We start from the raw sequence: 20,368 nt of genomic DNA on the forward strand, positions 1-20,368 counted from the left end.
CTGCCCAACCCTGTATAAAGGGAAGGTATCTAAATTTTTAAATTGTTTAAATTTAACACTAGTATTCTTCTATGATTAATTATTTTAAAAACTAGAATTTTAAAATACTGATAATATTATTTCCAATTAAATTTTAAATTAAACAATTTGAAAATTTAAATACGTTGCTTTTATATGTTGTTTTATATGTTATATGCTGGGGGAGAACGGAGAGGAAGAGGAGTGGATGAAAAAAATGGGAGTATTTAGAAAGGGGGAAGCGATGAAAGAAGAGGGGAAGAGAAGTCAGGAGGAAAGGGTGCAAAAAGAGAGAGAGAGTAAAAGAGAGGGATGAGAAAGAGTGTGTATGCATGAAAAGAGAAAATGAGAAGTCTCGGGAAAATGATAAATAAATGATAAAAAAATCAGGAATTGAAATAATAAAATGGCTTGCGATGGAAGCGGAAATCCCGGGTGTGCGTGTAGGGCATGCGTTATAGATTTAAGTTAAGAGTAAAGTAAAAAATAAGGATAAGTGTTATATTTTGTATTTGATTTGTAAAAGATTATAATCTCAAGAGGAATAATAAATATTTATTTATCTATCTATCTAAAAAAAAAGACAAAAAAGTATAGTGATGGAACTAACGGATTGAGATAGGTAAAAGAAGGGTTAGAAAGATACGCATCAATGAGAAGTTCAGTATCACTCTGTAACAATATGCACCCGCATCGTTCCCTGTAGGGCCGATGAACAGTCCCCTGTCCGGTCGAACAACCACCGGACAGGCAAATAGGCGCTACACGTCAATAGACGCCTCATACACAGCGCGTTCAAACGCACGCACGCGCTGTCACCGCGCCAACTCCGCGCGCACGCGCCGTAAATCACGCTCGCGTGACGTTGGAGCAAATGCGAGCAAACGTGCAAGCGAGAGCATGATACCCGCCGCCGAGTCGATCTCGAAAGCGGGGATGGTGCGAACCGAGAAGAACCGAACTCCACCCGAACAACCCCGACTCTCCAAGATCCGGGTATATAAGGGGGCAGCCTCTCAGAGAAAGCAATCTTTCCTGTTCCCGATCTGGTACCGAGACCGAAGAAACAGCGGTAGAGCAAGCTCTGCTACCGCCGAGTGATCTTGACAAGCCCGATCTTTCCTAGAGCTCGCCAATGTGGTAAAGGGAACTCCGCCACGATCGAGAGATCTCGATCAGCCCTCTGGTCCTTTTCCTGGGCTGACACACACACGGGATCAAGGGAACTCTGCCTCGGTCGAGAAGACTTGACAGTCATCCACCCACCCACCGACAGTCCCCGACGACGGTCGTCACCCAGGGGATGGAGATATCTTCGCCTCTACCAAGAACTCTCGGGATAACCGCCGCCGGCCCGAAGGTTTTTTTTTGCCACCCTCCAGATCTTCCTACCAAGGAAATTCCCGTGGAATCCACCTGCCGCGACTTCGCGTAAGCAACCGGCCGGTTCCGAGAAAACGGCGTCAAGCCGTCTAGGCGACGGCCCGGCTTGCGCCCACCGCAGCGCGCGCCGGCAAGGTAAACACGAAGCTAAGAATAGCCGAGCGCAACCGAGATAAAGATACCGCACCGCTCGCACGCATCGAGCCTTGTATATAGCTGCCTACGTAAATATCGCGAATTCAATAGTCTGTAAGCAATCAATACGCTGTCACGTCCGCGACGTTGCGAGTATAAATTTTTTCGACACCGGTATAAAACAGACGGGCAAACCGGCATTCGCTAACAAATCTAACTGTCAGGTCGCATCCTGTTCTTAACATTTTCCAGCGCCGGATAGTCGCGACAGAATGATCTGCACGCACGGCCAGTAAGTCATAAAAATCATAGACTAATGTCTATTTAACATTTCCCAGCGCCGGATAGTCGCGGCAGAGCGATCTGCACGCACGGCCAGTAAGTCGTAAAATCATATTTAACATTTTCCAGTGACGGAAGGTTGCTAGAGGAAAACTGCGCCTACGACACTCGAAAAGTAATAAAATCTCAATCCAACATTTTCCAGCGCCGGATGGTCGCGGCGGAGAAGTCCGCTCGCACGGCACTTGAAAGACACCGCGACAGAGAAATCTGTTGCGCGACCGTTAAAGTCATAAAATCGTGAACTGACATTTCCCTGACATTTCTCAGTGCCGGATGGTCGCAGCGGAGAAGTCCGCTCGCACGGCACTTGAACTTGAGTTTTCTCATTTAAGAAATCTGAGTGGTGGTTGCATCAGCAGAAACCCCCACTAAGGGTACCGACTTGTCGCACTTTTTTCAGAGCTTTGTCTCAAAAATCGTATAAATAGAGATGTAGCCTGCGACGCAGTGCAGTTCGAACTCGACAGTAGAGATCAGGGCTAGTGTAGTCAGGACGGTTCCGTGTCGCAATTGTAGCAACTGAGTTCCCCTGAGCTACTAGTTCGCGTTAACCCAAGCGTCACTCTAACTCCAATCTTAATTCTAATTCGAAAATCCACTCTAAATTCAAACTCTAACTCAAATCCTAAATCAAGATACATTCTAATTCCAATTCTAATTCTAATTCTAAGCCTAACCCTAAATCCACCTGTTCGGGATCGCGGCTGGTCGGGCGCATCACGCTCATCGCGCGTGGCGGCTCTTTTCCCGCTCGCTCGGCGGAATGCTGCTGGCGAGCGGTGAAGCCGTGCTTGCCGAGTGGCGAATTCCTGGTTTTGACAAACAATAACAGCGAGCCTTCTCGAAGGATCTACGGACTTCGGTAACCGTCGTATTTGCTGAATTCCTGCCGGGGTCTTTCGGGGAGGATCGCTGTTTATATAAGGAGAAAATCTCGGGCGCGGCTCGCAGTTCTTAGAGAGCAAATCGAGCGACTTGGAATCGACGCTGTAGGCCGATCTGCTTTGGCTAACCGGGCTTGACTTCTGGCCGTCCCCTCTTTACGTTTCCCGCCGAATTTTCGTTGCTCTGCCTCTCACTCGCTATACATCTCCGCTCGCGCACACCACCGTTATTTCAAATTTTACTGTAAGCTTAATTTTAATGTAATCGTAGTTTAAATTGCGCTTTTGTAACTCACTTCTTTTACCCTTTATATCCTAGTAATAAAAGGGTAGTTTATACACAAATGCTTTTCGCTTAATTTCCACGCTTAACCTCCCCCGCTTTCATGCATCCCCGCTTCCATGCATGCAACACCGCGACGTGAGTGTAGTGCATAAACAGAAGTATCACGATCGAGGCTCGAGGACAGCCGGACAGCCGGGAAGGACGAGGACAATCATCATCTGACCAGAGCGGCTACCAAGGCATAGGCAACAGTTTCAACAGCAACCGCCTAAGCAAAATTCTAAAGCTAAGTCGCAACGTCCAACAAAACATATCACATAACGCGTATTTTTCAACTCAAGCCCCATATTTCAATTGGCTTAACTCCGCGTTGTGTAGCCTGGCCACCTTCCATCAGCACCAAATTAATCACACCATCATTTGCGACAGGTGCCAAAATAACCTCCCCCTTCGCGACCGCATATTTTACAACTCAGTCACGCGTCACTATTTAATTGTCGGCGGGGACGAAGAAGCCATACGCTGCTCGTCCTGCAATCGTTTAATCTCATTTCCGGAGACCGCGGTGGACTGCGTCGAGTGCTACGAAGCACTGAACGACCTCGTGCGTCATTTGTACGACTCAGAAAACAAGCCATACCTTAACACCGAACCTACTATAATAGAGATCAAAGAGACGTGCACATGTTTATGCCCTGAAGAGTAATAAGTAAACGGTAAATTAGAGTATGTGCCCACCGCAACGCATTGCCATTTTCTCGGTCCGTGCCCAACGCGAAGCGAATCGCTCGTTCGGTATATGGTTACGCAGTGCCCAGTGCGTAACCTCTCTGTATTTTCGCAACGACGACGAATCAACGGTATTATGCCTCGAGTGTAAAAGCAAACACTCGAGCTCTAAGAAAGAAAATTATCTCGGGGTAATTACCCACTATATCTATCTTGGTCATCCATACAATCCGCAAAAGTGCGATTCTTGCCGCGCGCCCGTAGCTGCCCGCCGTCACCCTCTCGATTGTGACCATTGCCCCCACGAGTTGGAAGAATTCATAACTTATTTAATCCGAGAAGGAGATAGTCCCTGGAACGATTCCGATGCAACCATACTCGCGCTCTCGCGGCACCCCCTCTAAAATTACAAAACTTCCCTCACTAGGCCATCGGTCGCGGAAAATCGGGCCCGTCCGCCGGTAAATCTGGCCACGCGATCCGCTCCTGGGCTGTGGAGCCCCCGAAGCTTAGGCTTCGAAACAGCCAGTTTCGCCGAAACGCGCGTATTCTGCTCAACGGCGGCCGCACTCGGTCGGGACGTAACAACGCTCTAAATAAAGCCTTTTGTTTTCTCTCACACTATCTCCGAATTAATCATTCCGCGCCCTAATTTCGAGCCCTGGCGATATCACGAGCAATCCGTGCTCGGATAACATGGGGTGTTACAACTCTGTTTATTAAATCCTTTTTATTGTTTTTAGATATGTAACATTTCGGATATCGACCTCTTAACAAAGGATAAATCTTTATCTAGAATTTCGACATTCTTTCAATAGTGAGTTTTCTCGATGCAGAGTTCAGAAATAACCGAAAAAAATTTCTTAATCCGTTCTATGTTCTGTGATTCTAGTTTTGAATTGTCTTTTTGTATGTCCCGCATAAGTAGACTGACAATCATTGCAGTCGATTTTGTATACTACATCGGTACAAGATAAACAATCAATACAATCTTTCCCCGTAATTGTAAATTTATTAAATTTGTAAGTGTTACGTCCGGAGTTGAAGTAGGATAGGTAAGACATGGGGGGAGACGGAGGAGGGTGTACCTGCAACAAATCAATCAGTAGGTCCTCCTCCTCCCTCTCCCACCCAACGGGAAGGTCTGGGGGGGGGGGCGACGCGTCGCCCTCCTCTCTCCTCACAGGAGAAGCGCTGGCTGCTTTTCACGGTATCGACTATGCCGGTGCCGGGGGAACAGCCGGCGCGATGGCTCATTTTGCTCATTTTGCTCCCCCCCTTCGGGGGGGGTTTGAGCCGAGCCGAGAAGGAACGATGGGAAGGGGGGACCCTCACAGCGCCGGCTAGACCGGACAGAGGGTCCTACCCTCCCCACCGTTGAGGAGGTACGCCTCGGGCGGAATCAGCGGCGGGGTAGTTGCCCGGCTGACCCGTCTCGGGGCTTGGGACGCGGGAGTGCGTATCTAGGGCCCTCTCCCAAGGGGGTCCGACGCACACCCGGCGTCCCGGTTCGGGCGGCTGGGGCTCGACTTCGGTCGAGTTCTGGCCGCTAACTCCGGAGGGGGGTTTCCGCTCTCACGGGCGGGGACCCGTTTGGGCTGGACGGACCGCGGTGCATGCTTAGTTCGATCCCGCGATCCGTCCAAAGCCCAGACGCCGGAAAAAGTTGGGTTTTAGTGAGTATGTCGGCTAGTCAGGTCGACGAGTCTCACATACCCCGCGTTCCTGTCCCCACAGGACCGGGGACCCATAAAGGCGTTTCCCAACTATAAAAAAAAAAAAAAGGATAGGTAAGACATGGAGGGAGAAAGGAGAGACGTAACAACTTGAGAATGTGCCCACGAGGCACAAGCAGGCCGCGTCGACAACCCAGAATATATGGGTCAATGGGTCCACAGTGGGGGGCCCAATGACAAACATTCAGGGTGTTCCGCGTCCCTCGGTCCTGTTTTGAGGCAGCAAATTTAATTGCTTTACCTCGGGATCGGACCTAGTGCTTGACTTAATAGAGCGGGGGATGGTGAGTGAGGTTGAGAAATTAATCGAGTTCCTTATAATCAATCATCAATTTATTTAAAAAAAACAAAGATAAATATATATATGTTTACATTTATAATATTCTATATTAGTGTAACGAACAGAGTATTCGCACGTATGTGTAATCGTGTCCATATTATCTAGAAATATTATTCGCTAATTTCACTTACCATAGCGAAATTGGGGCGAAAATGATTAAGGAACATTAATTTCGGGACTAAATAATAATTTGGGTACGTGGGGAAAGAAGACGGGAATAGTTCCGTCAGGAGAGAGGTGGGGAAGGTAGGCGCGAACGGTTTCCAGATCGAACTGGTCAGGCCCGACTGAAAATGCGCCAGGAGGGAGGGGATTGGAACACAAAGGGAGGCCAGACAGGATGGCGTTTAAAGACTGGAGGGGGCCAAGAGCGAAAAACGAACGAGGTGGAAGTGGTGGAAGGTCGTTTAGATATTCCACGCTGCGGACAGGAGAAGGGGGAGGAGGCCCATCCTCGAGATCGTGGGATCCGAAGATCGGAGGCTCTAAGGGAGCTTCTTCCTCCTCCTCGAGATCGAGGAACCCGGGGCTCGGAGATCTCCGCAGAAATCCGTCCTCCCCGAAGTCCGGAACCTCGGGGTTTGGAGGTGGAGACAGGGAGATAGGAAAATCGGGGAAGATCCTATACGTGAGTTGACTCGAAATAGAGGCGGGGGAGTTTGCGTGTTCGGAGGGGGTTGACGGTTCCTCTTCGTCGAGAGCGAGTGGAGAGTAAGAGGGTTCAGCGGGTGAATTTACGTGTTCAGAGGGGGTTGACGGTTCCTCTTCGTCGAGAGCGACTGGAGAGTAAGAGGGTTCAGCGAGTAAATTTACGTGTTCGGAGGGGGTTGACGGTTCCTCTCCGTCGAGAGCGACTGGTTCAGCGAAAGAATTGGTGGGCGTGTTACCGGAAGTTATTGAGATATTGAATTGTTTGTTATGTAATGTTCCTAATTTAAATAAGTTAGCGATAAACGGTGTTGCTTCAGAAGGGAGATCGAGCGACGCAGCAAGCTTTCTTGCTCTCCGGTTTCTGCGATTCCGACGGTGGCGGGCTCCGGCGCGAGACTTATTTTTGTGTATTTTGGGTGGAATATGGTTATTCACTAGAACGAAAATAACAAAAATGTTTGACCCGCTTTTCTCTCTAATATACGAAAGAGAAAGAAGAGAAGAAAAAAAAAGAAATAAATAAATAAAAAATAAAAAAAAGGTTTTTAGCTGGGAAGAGGGGAGGGGAAGGTAGTTGAATTAGAAAATAATGTGAGTCGAATCGGAGGATGGCGATTCAAATCCAGAAAGTCTAAATTTCTTTGAATCAAATCGAACCGAAACTCGATTTAATCCAGAATGGAAATCAAGGTTGAATCGAATCAAACAGAGTTTGATTCAATCCAGAAGAATAAGAGTATAATTTCCTTTGAATCAAACGAGCCGAAACTCGATTTAATCCAGAATGAAAATCAAAATTGAATCGAATCAGACAGAGTTTGATTCAATCCAGAAGAATAAGAGTATAATTTCCTTTGAATCAAACGAGCCGAGACTCGATTTAATCCAGAATGGAAATCAAAATTGAATCGAATCAAACAGAGTTTGATTCAATCCAGAAGAATAAAAGTATAATTTCCTTTGAATCAAACGAGCCGAGACTCGATTTAATCCAGAATGGAAATCAAAATTGAATCGAATCAAACAGAGTTTGATTCAATCCAGAAGAATAAGAGTATAATTTCCTTTGAATCAAACGAGCCGAGACTCGATTTAATCCAGAATGGAAATCAAAATTGAATCGAATCAACAAAGTCTGATTCAATCCAGAAGAATAAGAGTATAATTTCCTTTGAATCAAACGAGCCGAAACTCGATTTAATCCAAAATGGAAATCAAAATTGAATCGAATCAAACAGAGTTTGATTCGATTTGGAGGGGAAATTGTAATGTGAATATGTATAAATCACCCGTAAGAGAGAAAAGCCCGTCAGGAAAGATAAACTTATGATTGAAACTTACTACTTGTTGGTTAAACTATTAGAGTTGACAAATGTGGTACTCTCGGGCCGCAGACCTCCAAACTGGGGCCGGACTCAACGGGAGACGAACAATTCAGCCAAAAGAATTGCAGGTGCGATGGAGAATGGTTGGCAGATCCCAAATATGCCCGCTCTCACTATAGCACTTTCCAGTCAGCCAAAATTGCGAGTGCGATGGGGAACCTTCCCGACCGAGATTTGTGCTCCGCACGAGCTTAGAGGCCGCGGATCCGAGAGTCGCAGAACTCGGGCATGCAAGATACCACGAAACTGCGATTCGGACTAGACTGCTCTGAACTGAACTGTCTGAAGTGAACTGTGAACTGTGTACTGCGCGCTCCGCTAGAAGACGCACCTATTTATACTATTTTTCATCTATGATTCCCTTCGAGGGCCGTGTGCACCACTTTATTCATTAATACACCCACGTGCAATATTTACTTTTACGACTTTTTTATATTCCTCGGTAATTGTTATCCGAGAAAGTGGCAAGTTTGACAATTGAATTTGACTCTCAGAAGCATTAAATGTCAAAAAATTCTTTGATTTGTTGCTATGCGGGTGTCGGACATCAGAACTCAAAGGGATGCACACGTGCGTCTTCCAGCTCCTTGATTTTACTATCTTGAGTGTTTCCGGTATCAAGCAACGGTGTCACCTCAGATCTCCTCAATTGATGAATTTATAACTACTTAATTCGTGACATCCGGTTATTGCCGTGAGAGTCACCGAATTCTTGGGATCGGGGTGAGATCACCGTCGCTCGCCCGTTAATTAGAATATCCGCTGGTTGCGAAGGAAAGAATCGTTACTCCGCAGGACGTAACATAAGGAATTGTGAAACACAACAGTCGTATACATGTTGGAAAAAAATAAAAATTTTTCCAATACCGAACTGATAAAAAGGGCAGTAAAATATTTTTTCTTCTCTTTTATGATATAATTTTTCATACTGTTATCATTAATCTTTAGTGTACACCGAAGGAGATCGGTAATTAAAAATCAAAACGTTTGTTTATAATATTTAATTAATCATGTTTTCGTTCATGAACCCTTGGATATAATACCTAGCATAGCTCTTAAGCCCGTTTTTTGTTTGCAATTTTAAAAATTAATAATTCGACCATATAATGGGTGTTATACATTTAGTAACAAAAATCGGCACAAAAATCGATTCTGTCTTTCTTTGATGGATAACAAAACGATTCTTGTATCAATTTATGTCACTAACAAAATGCAATCTATACATATATATATATAAACACTGCTCAACAAAAAAAGGGGTACACTAAAAATTTAAGAAAAATTTACCAAACTTTAAACGCTTGTAAAACAGGAAATATTTATGATACAAGAGTGTTCCAAAAAAGAAATTAAAGTTTGAAACCAGTACTTTGAGAAACTTTTAATGTCCATTAAGTGGCATGATTAATTTGCTAATAGCCGATGATAGAACAAAAACTTGCAAAATCGATAAATAGAACGTGCAGTTTCTAGAGTTGTGTGGAGTGAAGCAGTTGACGTAACTCAATGAGGTAAAAAGCGCGTGAAAGTTTGAATTTTTCTCTTTAAAGGGCAATTTTGCGGAACTCGATACAATAATTTTTCGCTAAGTTATGCCAATTTGAAGAAAAGTTGTTTTTTACGAGATAATAATGAATTATGAATTGCAATGTCGCCGTTATCAATGTAAACCACTACAATTCTGTCCAAGACATGTTGTTGGTTTAAAAACATATCTGTATGTGTGAATGTTGGGTGTACACAAAGTGGCTCTCACAGAATAGTCGAAACCATTTAGTGTAATTAGCCACATCGGTTCAAACAAGCCAAAATCACTATGAAATTCATCCTGTATACATTATGTATACCTAAATGTACGTGCACGCACACACGCACGCACGCAGGTTGTCTCAGAGGTATACACAACTTTTACTTGTAATTACACATAATGGTGTGATTCAAGTATTATTAATCAGAACTGTTGTTTAAAGAGATAATATTTACTGTGTTCTTGTACTTTAGAGAGAGAAATGTAATGCTATATTCGCAAAGTTACATTATTTAACTTTCGGTTTTTTGCTATAAAAAATGCTATAAATATCACAATAAACAAAATACTTAATAATCGTGATCGCGAGTGTATAGCGTGTACCACGGCATGGTGCGGGGGCATGAGGGAGCGGTGCGGTGCCAAGCTATCCTTCCTCTCACCGCGTACGCACACGGTAGGGGAAAAAGTACCGGAACAGCAAAATATCTCGAAAAGTAAGCATTTAAAAAAAAAGTGTTTTAGATAAAAGTTGTAAGGTTTCAAAAGGTCTATTTACTATTATAATATTGTCATTTTGACCTTGGATGGCGTCGCCAAGGTCAAATCAAAATTACATTAACTTTTTTAAATAGAATACTTTATTTTTGATTCTAGAAACTAATAGATGGTGTCAAAACCTTTCCAAATCCCTACAAGAAAGTTTATTTTCGTTGAGTACTTTTTGAATTTTGAGGCTTGAAACTACAGCGTAACTTTCAAGCGTCATAACACGGAAAGTACTTAATAAAAAATAACCTAACTTCAGATCGAGATTTATAGGTTACAATGGTATCACACAATCAAAGCATGAATTATTCCTAAAACCTTAGCACAGCCATTTGTCGACAGCGCACGTGCTCTCAGTTTTTTGTTTCCAAGTTCTTACTTAAAGTTTGGATCACGAATACAATTGAAATTTATTTTAATGCCCCCACATTGTGAAATTGATTTCACATTGCATTTGTAACGATGCACCTCCGCACCATTCCCCCTGGGGCCACGAACCGCCCCCCTGTCCGGCCGAACACCCGTCGGACAGACGAACAGGCGCTACGCGCCGATAAATGCCTCATACACGCGCGCGCGAACGGTCCAGCGAACGCGCCGTTAATCATACGAACTCCGCGCGCTCGCGCATTAAGCCGCACGCTCCTGGCGTTGGAGCAACAGAGAAGCATACGACTGAGAGCGCAATACCGGACTGATCTCGGAGCAGCGGAGATGCTGTATTCCGAGGAGAGCCAAACTCCACTCGAACATCCCCGACTCTCCGAGATCGGGGTATAGAAGGCGGACGATCTCGTAGAGAGATCAACTCTTTCCCGGTCCAGCCTCCGAACCAGACCCAGGAAATCCGTGTGGTAGAGCGAGCTCTGTCACCGCTGAGAAATCTCGGCGATTTCCAATCCCGCTTTCCTGGCACTCAGGGAATCCGAGCGGTAGAGCGAGCTCTACCACCGTTGAGAAATCTCGACGATTCCGCCAACATCCACCTCCATCCGAGAGTCCGCGGTGACGACTGCCACCCCGGGGGTAGAGTGATCTTTGCCTCCATCGAGAGATCTCGAGGCAGCCGGCACCGGCGCACGAATAGGGATTCCCTATTAAGGGAATCCCACCGAGCACCTGTCGCGAATTCTCAGAATACCGGGACGACTTCTGAGTCAGCGTCCCGACCCGCGCGCGCGTCGCGGAGCAACGAGACCGCGACGACGTAAACACAACCGACAATAAGCGTCAGAATCAAACGGGCGTGACAGAGACAACGCTACCGTGCCGTTCTCTCGCACCGGCCGCGAGCCGAACGCCAGCAACTGAACCTATGTAAATAAGTCTCACCGTTCTGTATATACCGCGTCTTGCTATTATTGTATCACGTCACCACACCGTCTTGTACATACCGCGTTTTCTCCGAATCGTATACTCTCGTGTATTTTCTGCATTCTATTATAATAAAGTCATACACTCTTTAAACGCACTCCCGATCTCAGAGTTAATTAACCCGGCAACCTCCTTTCGAGCCCTGGCTTCCCTGAGCTCGTCCGCGCTCGGACAAACACAGGTTGTTACACATTTAAGATTTTTTTCGCTCCCCCCTTCTCCCGCCCCCTCCCCAATGGATGGCAAAATGGGCGTTTTTGATGTTATGTGTAGATTGTGTGACGCAAGAGCGCAAGCGATGACGGTAGCGTAACTTTTGGTAGAATGAGAGAAATGGGAGGCGGGAGATGAAAAGAAGGCAAACAGATCACTCAATGTAATTAAAAGTTCAAAGTTACTCTTCTTTAATCACTAAATTGTATATAATCTCTGTCTCGTTGATTGATAAGAGCGTCCGCGCAATTTTATTCAATAAGCGCGTGTCGACAACGAACGCATAATCGCGCGCCTTATAACTCCCTACACTTCCCGATTTATCGCTCGGTTACGGATACTATGGGACTTACTCGCGTCGCTTCTCGAATCTGAATCCGCGGATCTCTCGCAGAGAGAGTAAACCTCCCTGTTCTGGTTTAAGCGAAGGAAAGCGGGGAGAAGCAAATTCGGCGGGAAAATGTCTCATTGGCTCGGATAGACTAATTACTATATCGTCATCGACGATTTAAAGCGGCAACCGGACCGAACCGCTAAACTCATTATTTGCTTAGTCCGACATTCCTTTGCGTGTACGGACGACCACGACAAAAACTTATTTGCTTCGCATACAAAATATTATTATCGTTATCGTCAAAATTTCTCGTATTCTTACTTTCGAATAATCAACGAGACAGAATATTCTCAACACGATATAGCGTGTAAAACGGATGTTCTTATGAATACAATGATATGATGATTTGCACGAAGTTCATAAATTTGAATTTGATATCCTTTAAAATTAATAAAATAAAAAAAAACAAAGTAATGTAACTTATAATTAAAGGGTAACACCACCCTTTTGAGGCCCTAAAATGATACCTAAGTTTGGGAATTTATTGTCGGCAAATGATGAACTTTATATAAAAAAAGCTTAGAGGACTTTATTGTACATATATTAACGAGTAAAAAAATATTTTTTATTTGTCTTTCATGCACAAAATGGTGGCGTACTGGCCCATTTACAAAATCGTCTTTTCTGAAAGATGAATTTTTGCGTGCAAGTTTTCTGCGACATGATTTATGTTGGAATCAAACAAAAAAAATTTTCATTATCTACATATTCAAAACTAAGGAAATACGTAGGAATTTTTAAAAATATTAATTTTTATCAAAATGGCAGCTATGTATAGAAAAAAGTGGATTTTTCACCCAAAAATTTGTTTAAAAAAAGCTGATTACAAAAAGAGTTTTCAACATTTCGCAAAAAGCCTACGTACTTCACTGTAGAATAGTTACAAGAAAATTGTTTTAAAATTTCAAGTCAATCGGATAAAAATTGTAAGAGTAACGTTGCATGCAAATTTGAAAAACTGTGTTTTCAGAAAAACGCGTTTAAAGTTTTGGTAATTGATTTTATGTGTATAAAGTTAAAAATTTTTAATTTATCTCTAATCTGCGATGCCTGTCCCTTAATAAAGCAGTCCTTCCACTAGTTCAGCAGCCTCATTATATTCCTTTCTTGTTGCTAATAATGATATTCTCATCTCTTTTGCTTCTTGGGTGAGACTGCGCTCGGCAAGTACGAGGCGCCGCATATCCAATTTTTGGTAATAATAATGACAAGTAGTGCCCACCATGAGGTTTTAAACTTGCAAAATTTTCATTAGACTGTTATAGCCATCATTACGATAACAAATAACCAAGTTTGTTGCATAAACACAGAAAAACTAATGGCGTCACATAAACACAGAAACCGACGCTTTCAAAACTATTTACTGATATAGTACAAGTAATAACATCTATATTGTGTTAGTCAAAGGTCTATTTTCGGTACATAAATAAGGCCCAAATAACTACGAAGCATAGAAAAGACGGGGCCGTTCCAAGTCGTTTGCAGCTGCTCGGTAGGCGTATAGAGACGATTCATGTAATCAGCTCAAACACTATAATACAGTTTGAATTTTGTTCTAAAACTACTTACAGCATATTTTTATAAGTATAAACTAATTATTTAAGCAAAAAAAATTGATTTTTTCAAATCTCAAAGGTGGTGTTAATCTGACTTAAACTATACATAATTATTTTGACTTGAAACATCGTATAATGATTTGAGCTTGAAACATCGTATAATTATTTGAACTCGAAACATCGTATAATTATTTGAACTCGATACATACCGCCCGCCTCGAAATAATAATTTCGAAATAAAATAGAATAATAATTAATTCATGACGCGAAGCAGAGGCAATCGGCATGTTTGTAGTTAGAACGACGCTTCGCCCTCGACATTAGACGCATTCTCGATGTCGATTGGCAAAATAGATATTTTACTGATGGGACGCTTATATTCCGAAGACGCTATTTTAATGGTCACGACACGAATCAGACCGTCCGATCCCGGGTGACACAGACTAATCCGTCCTAGTTCCCATTTCCACGGAGGGAGTAGCAAGTTTCGCAATAAAACGAATTGTCCGACCCAAAGTGCGCATAAATTTACGCGCCTCCATTTACCTCGCTGTTGCAGCGTATTAATGTAATCTTGTTGCCAGACTTTTCAAAGACGTTCGGTTATTTGGTGAACTAGCTGCTACTTAGTCAACCGATTTTCTATGAATTGCAAAAGCAAGGGCTCCGGGATCGAATTAAGCGCGGAGCCTATAAGGAAATGCCCCGGAGTTAAGAAAGTATAGTCATCCAGTGAGTCAGAGAGAGGTGCCAATGGAAGCGAATTCAAACACGCCTTGATATTGCATAGTAGCGTTGAGAACTCCTCGAAGGTTAGAGTATGCACCGAATAAGATGTTTTGTACTACGGACATCGGCCTCTCACGGCCCCCCCGAAATGAGGAGCTGAGGGAGGTATGAAATGCCATGAAATACTATCCGCGGCTGTGCGATTTTACAAATCGGGATCTCGAAGAGTTGCGCGAAACGCGGCGATGAGTTCGCGATCCGCCCCAACGAAAGTAGTACCATTATGAAAGTAAATCGATCGGAGAAACCTCGCCGTGCCACAAAACGGGAATAGGCTCCGAGAAATGCGGGAGTAGAATAACCTTCGACGAGTTCTAGATGCACAGCGCGTATTGGCATGCACACGAATAATGCGATATACGAGGTGTGTTCAAAAAATACCGGAAATTTTCGTTTTTTGAAAAAAATATTTATTTATTCGTCTACATTAATGTTGTCGCCTTCAAAATAGTCACCATTAGATATTATGCACTTATGCCAGCGCTTCTTCCAATCTCCGAAACACTTCTCAAACTCGATCTTTGAGATAGCCTTTAGCTCTTTCAGCGATGCGCTTTTAATGTCATCTATGCTTGTAAAACGACGGCCCTTTAAGATTCTCTTTATTTTTGGAAATAGGAAAAAGTCACACGGAGCAATGTCTGGCGAATATGGAGGCTGGGGCATCATTACAGTATTGTTTTTGGCCAAAAATTCACGAACAAGCAATGAAGTGTGAGCAGGTGCGTTATCGTGGTGCAAAAGCCATGAATTGTTTTTCCATAAATTCGGGCGTTTCATACCCAAAACATTCGAAAAAATGTCATGGCATGAGCCAATTGATATGCCAACATCATCAGCGACTTCTCTGATTGTGATTCGGCGATTGTTCATAACCATTTCTTTCACTTTTTCGACGTTTTCATCGGTTCTTGATGTGCTAGGGCGTCCTTGACGTTCGTCATCTTCAACGTCTTCACGGCCATCTTGGAAACGATTATACCACTCGTAAACTCTTGTTTTACTCATAGCAGACTCACCATAGGCCTTTGTTAACATTTCACACACTTTGTTACACTTTATGTTATTTTTTACGCAAAATTTGATACAAATTCTTTGATCCATTTTTTTTCAGAAACGAAAATCGCCGAGCTCATAAAAACACGTGTAACCTTAGCGGCTGCCACAGACAAAGTAAACAATGAATACAGCTCAACATTTCAGCATACTTCAGGGACATGTATACCAACATAAACAAAAAAAAATTTGACTGTCGGACTCTCCAAACCCGCGAAATTTAAAAATTCCCGTTACTTTTTGAACACACCTCGTACGCCTTTTCAAGGCGATTCCGCGACCTGATCGCGAATGAATTAGTACTGGACCCGCGTAGTACAGCCCGCTGTAAAGAAACGCGCGCGCGGGAGGAGTCACTCTAACCTTGGAAAGATCTCCCATAAGTTAAGATGAAGTGAGAGCTCTCTCGCGAGCACAGGTTCCGCACCCGTGCAGAATCAATCTGATCGTGCTTCGAACTCTGAGTAGCCAGAATTCTTGCCGTAACGTAGCAAGGGTCAATTGCGTTTCTGCATGAAGAGTGCGCAAGTGAGTATGAGAAATGAGTAAGTGAACAAGCGGGTGAGAGTCGAGCACTATCGGATGTAGAGCTTGAGCGGGTATCGGGGCCTGAGATAGCCGCCCGCCAACCTGAATTATTTGCTCTTCATCCAGGAACGGATTGAGAGAGAAGAATGGACTCTTCAAAGGAACCAACTTATTTTGAGTGAGCGCGTATTTCTAGCGGGAAAAGTTGGCGTTGAATGTATTTCACCCAAAATATTTTTGAGGCTCGTACTTCGCTCGCAGTCAATGAAGACAGACTTTCCAAACAAAGAGCAATCTCATCACGCCTTCAAATCCGCGATATAAATCTAAGAACGTACGCGTTCACCCGAATGAACATTGGCCACAAGGAATATCGGTCTGCGAGCTTCCATGATTCCATTACGTTAGCGATTTAAACTGTCGCGCGCGAGTTCTCCTTTAACGCGATGTCTGGGAGTGGTGAGTTCATCGTCGGCCACTAAGAAGGCATCTTTTATCACGCAGAATCATGCCACCAAAGAGGATATGAGACGAGCTGACTTCCCAAGATTCCTCGCAACACACAATCCGCGGGGTTTTTGTCCGTAGAAACATATCGCCACAAAGCGGACGGAAGTCGGATTTGAAACTCGGCAACCCGATTTAAAATGAAAGTCTTCCACTTCGAGAGATGTTGTGTTACCCACGCGAGCACGACGGTCCGTCCAGTAAAAGCATGGAGCGGAGGAAATGTGCAATGCGTCTATGACGAACTTCATTAATCGCGACATTAACACGACTGCCGATAATTCAAGACGCGGAACAGTCAATGTCTTGATCGGCGCAACCTTTGACTACCCGACTAGCAAAGCAGTCGTGATGTTGCCCGAGAGAGAGGTGAGAATATAAATCGTTGCAGCGTAGGCATAATTAAACGCGTCCGAAAATCCGTGGATCTCGCAGTCGACCGTGTCCGATTCTTTCTGAATCCACCGCGGGAGGTGGAAGTTATCGAGTTCTAGCAAGGACAATTGCACTGATTCCCATTGCTTTGCGATACCGGTGGGAACCTCATCGTCCCAGTCGACGCGGAGCTGCCAAAGTCTCTGCAAGAGAATTTTCGCGGAGATTGTAACTGGCCTAAGCCTAACGAATCGAACATACGGGCGATGTACGAGAGCATGGCGCGCTTCGTTCGCGCGGACGAGGGAGAGCGCACAACTCTAAAATGAAATGCATCGGCCGACGGACTTCAACTAATACTGAGCACCTTTAATGTTTCGTCCGGATGTAGATCCTTGCTGCAAGTGAGACCATGATCCTGCGCGTCAATGTCGCTTAATAAGTGGGCCGCGTTGCTCGACCATTTTCTTAATTCGAAATGGCCGCGTTGCAGCAAAGAGCACACTTGATTGCGAACCGAACGGATGAGCGAAATCTCGTCCGCGCCGAAAGTACGTCATCTACGTAAATATTCTCCTAAAGCACGGGAACAGCTAAAGGAAAATCGCGACCGTCGTCATGGATGAGCTGCCGAAGGACTCGCAACGTTAAGAACGGCGCCGAAGTTGTACCGTAGGTTGATACTCTTGTAATTTTCCAGTTTTCTCGTTAATCCATAGGATCCGCTGATAGTTTGTGTCACGGGGATCGACGCGAATCTGCCGGTACATTTTTGCGACGTCGGCAGAATAAACGTAACGATACTGTCGCCAGCGTAAAAGCACCGCAGCCAAGTCCGTTTGCAATTTTTACCCTGCGAGAAGGTAGTCATTAAGTGACCGAGAATTCGAGGTGGGGCTCGATGCGTTGAATACGACTCTTACTCGAGTCGTCGCGCTGCTTTTGCGTATTACGGGATGGTGCAGAATATAGACAAACTGAGAAGATTCTGAAGATTCTGGAGCTTTGCGCATGTGCCCGAGATTTTCATATTCTTGTAGGAAGTTTGAGTACTTCCTTTTCAAATCGGAGTTGGCTTGAAGACGGTGTAGCAAAGTCTTGAGGCATCGCTTCGCTATATCGTGTGAGGTACCAAACCAATGGAAGAATCACTTTTGAACGGCAGACGAACAACGTGCTGACTGGTGGGAGTGCGCGAATGAGAAGTTAAAAAATGATTCTCGCATCTCTGCTCTTCCGGGCTGAGTATCGTGTGCCTCGGAATTTCCTCGATTTCCCAAAATTTTCTCAATTCGCTATCAAGTGAAACGGATTCCGCGATCGTACAATGTTGCACCATAATGGTCCGACGGGACGAATTCGACAGAAGCGTGCAACCCTGAACGATCCAGCCAAAGATCGTTTCCTGAGCAATGGGCTGACCGCGAGATCCCCTGCAAACGCCATCTCGCATTATATCGGCATAGATGTCAGCGCCGATTATTAGATCAATGGGATCTGAATTTGAAGAATTTGGATCTGCGAAAGTAAGATCCGCGAGATGATCCCATTGAAGAGAAGATTGAATAGACGCTGACGAGTAACTAGCGAGCGAACTTAGAATCGTCGCTGTGGTAATGACCGGCGGCTCGATTCCGTCGATCGGTGAGATTTGAATGTGCGCGGCGTAACGATGTATGCCCGCGTCAAGGCCGCCGACGACGGACAAGGCGGTATGCAGTATGAACCAACGCAGTTTTAATTTTTTTGCTAAATGAGCCGCAATGAGTGTGAGTTCCGCTCCGGTGTCGATCAATGCTCGTGCAATGACTTGACGACCGGCGAGAGATCCAACGGACATGCGTATAGTGGCGAGGACTAGCGGCGGTCGAGCGAGATTTGCCGACATCGCGCATAATGCCACTGTTTTCGGAGATTCATCAGAATTGATCGACGCCGGGGCCTCGGAATTGAACGCACTAACTGTCGCGGTCGAGGAAGAGACCGAGTGAGATGGAGCATGGAATGATGTCGTTTTTGACAGTGATGACATGAAAAACGGCTCGAACATGCGGAGACCGCGTGCTTCGCACTGAAGCAATTCACGCATCGTTGATACTGTTTCGCAATTTCCAATCTCTGGCTCGGACTCTTCTGCACGAATTGAGGACACTTATTCAAGAAATATGCCGATTTACAGAGCGGACACGGCGAGATCGAAGCCGTCGCTACCATGGTGCTCGATGATTTCACCGATCGCGAGGATTTGGCTGAGCTGAGGAGAGTGAGCTCCTCCAACGCGCAAACGCAATTCGCGAGAAAGCGATCGAGATCCTCGTACGTAGGAATCATCGCATCATCACCTTTCAATCTCCACGCTTTCCGGGTTGCTGGATCGAGCTTTTGCGTAACGTGATGACTTAGAATGTCACTTAAAATTTTATCCAAGGATTAATTCAATCTTTTTAACGATGCTATAGCGCGATTAGCTTTATCTCGCAACTCGGATAATTCGCATGCCGATTCGCGATTGACGCTCGGTAAATTATATAAAACGGACACGTGAACCTCGATGAGACGGCGCTTATTATCGTAACGCAAAGTTAAAGTTTTCCACGCGATATCAAAATTATCTGCAGTGACTGGGATAGTTTTGATAGCAAGAGCGCAACCTGATAAGCTGGATGCTAGAAAATGCATCCGAGAAAATGCGGTTAGATCCTTACTAAAAATAATAAGGGATGTGAATCTATCTCAAAAACTTTCCCAGTCCTCTGCTTTCCCGGTAAATGGAGGAATATTAATAAGCGGTAAATGTTGCAACAATACCGGTGCGGGCGCGCAGAAATGATGCGACGAGCTTGCCAATAGGGAGGTGGACACGTGAGGCTCCAGCTCCTCCAGACACTCGCTCATGTAGTCCAACGCCATGAGGTAGAACTCCTCGTGTTTCCCGTAATCGTCCTGAGTGAAGTACGTGGACTCCAGTTGCTCATCGGCAGAAACTGCTTGCAGGAGAGCGGCATGCCCACTCGTGCACTGCGTCCAGGATTCCTTCAAGACGACAATACAAGATCGTATTTTCGCCGGCGTATAATTCTGCTTCCTGATCTTCTTGAAATTAGACAAGGCTTTAGCCACAGTCTGCTGCACTGCGACTAGTTCCTCCATCTTGTATATGAAAGTACTTCATACCAGAAAGAGACTGTTCAAATTTATGAAGTTCAGCACAGCTTCACTTGATCCGGCTCAAAGGACCAAATTGTTTAATGTTGCGTGATACGCGAATTGAATTGCCAAAATTCACTCCAAATAGAGCGCGAGCGAGAACTGTGTGAGTGATTAATTTTATCGGGGCTCGGACTAGATACAGCCCTGAACGCGCGATTACGAGAGCGAGTTTAACGCG

The 20,368-nt window shown here is 44.7% G+C and overlaps 1 protein-coding gene across 6 annotated transcripts in view; it reads right to left on the bottom strand.

Moving 5' to 3' along the window:
* Positions 1-20,368, bottom strand: part of LOC105199534 — a 147,546-nt gene that overhangs the window by 15,278 nt on the left and 111,900 nt on the right. For 5 of the 6 annotated variants that reach the window (XR_005574613.1, XR_005574615.1, XR_005574614.1 and 2 more), the window contains exon 5: positions 19,789-20,013. The exons of the other annotated variant lie outside the window; for it this stretch is intronic. Coding sequence is in view for 1 of the 5 variants with exons in the window: in XM_039448472.1 (XP_039304406.1) it covers positions 19,789-20,013 (225 nt within the window). In the remaining 4 variants the exon portion in view is untranslated. The remainder of the gene's footprint in view (positions 1-19,788; positions 20,014-20,368) is intronic. 6 annotated transcript variants of the gene reach the window in all.

The sequence above is a fragment of the Solenopsis invicta genome, chromosome 4, assembly GCF_016802725.1.
Source record: "Solenopsis invicta isolate M01_SB chromosome 4, UNIL_Sinv_3.0, whole genome shotgun sequence".
In the NCBI taxonomy this organism is placed as follows: Eukaryota; Metazoa; Arthropoda; class Insecta; order Hymenoptera; family Formicidae; genus Solenopsis; species Solenopsis invicta.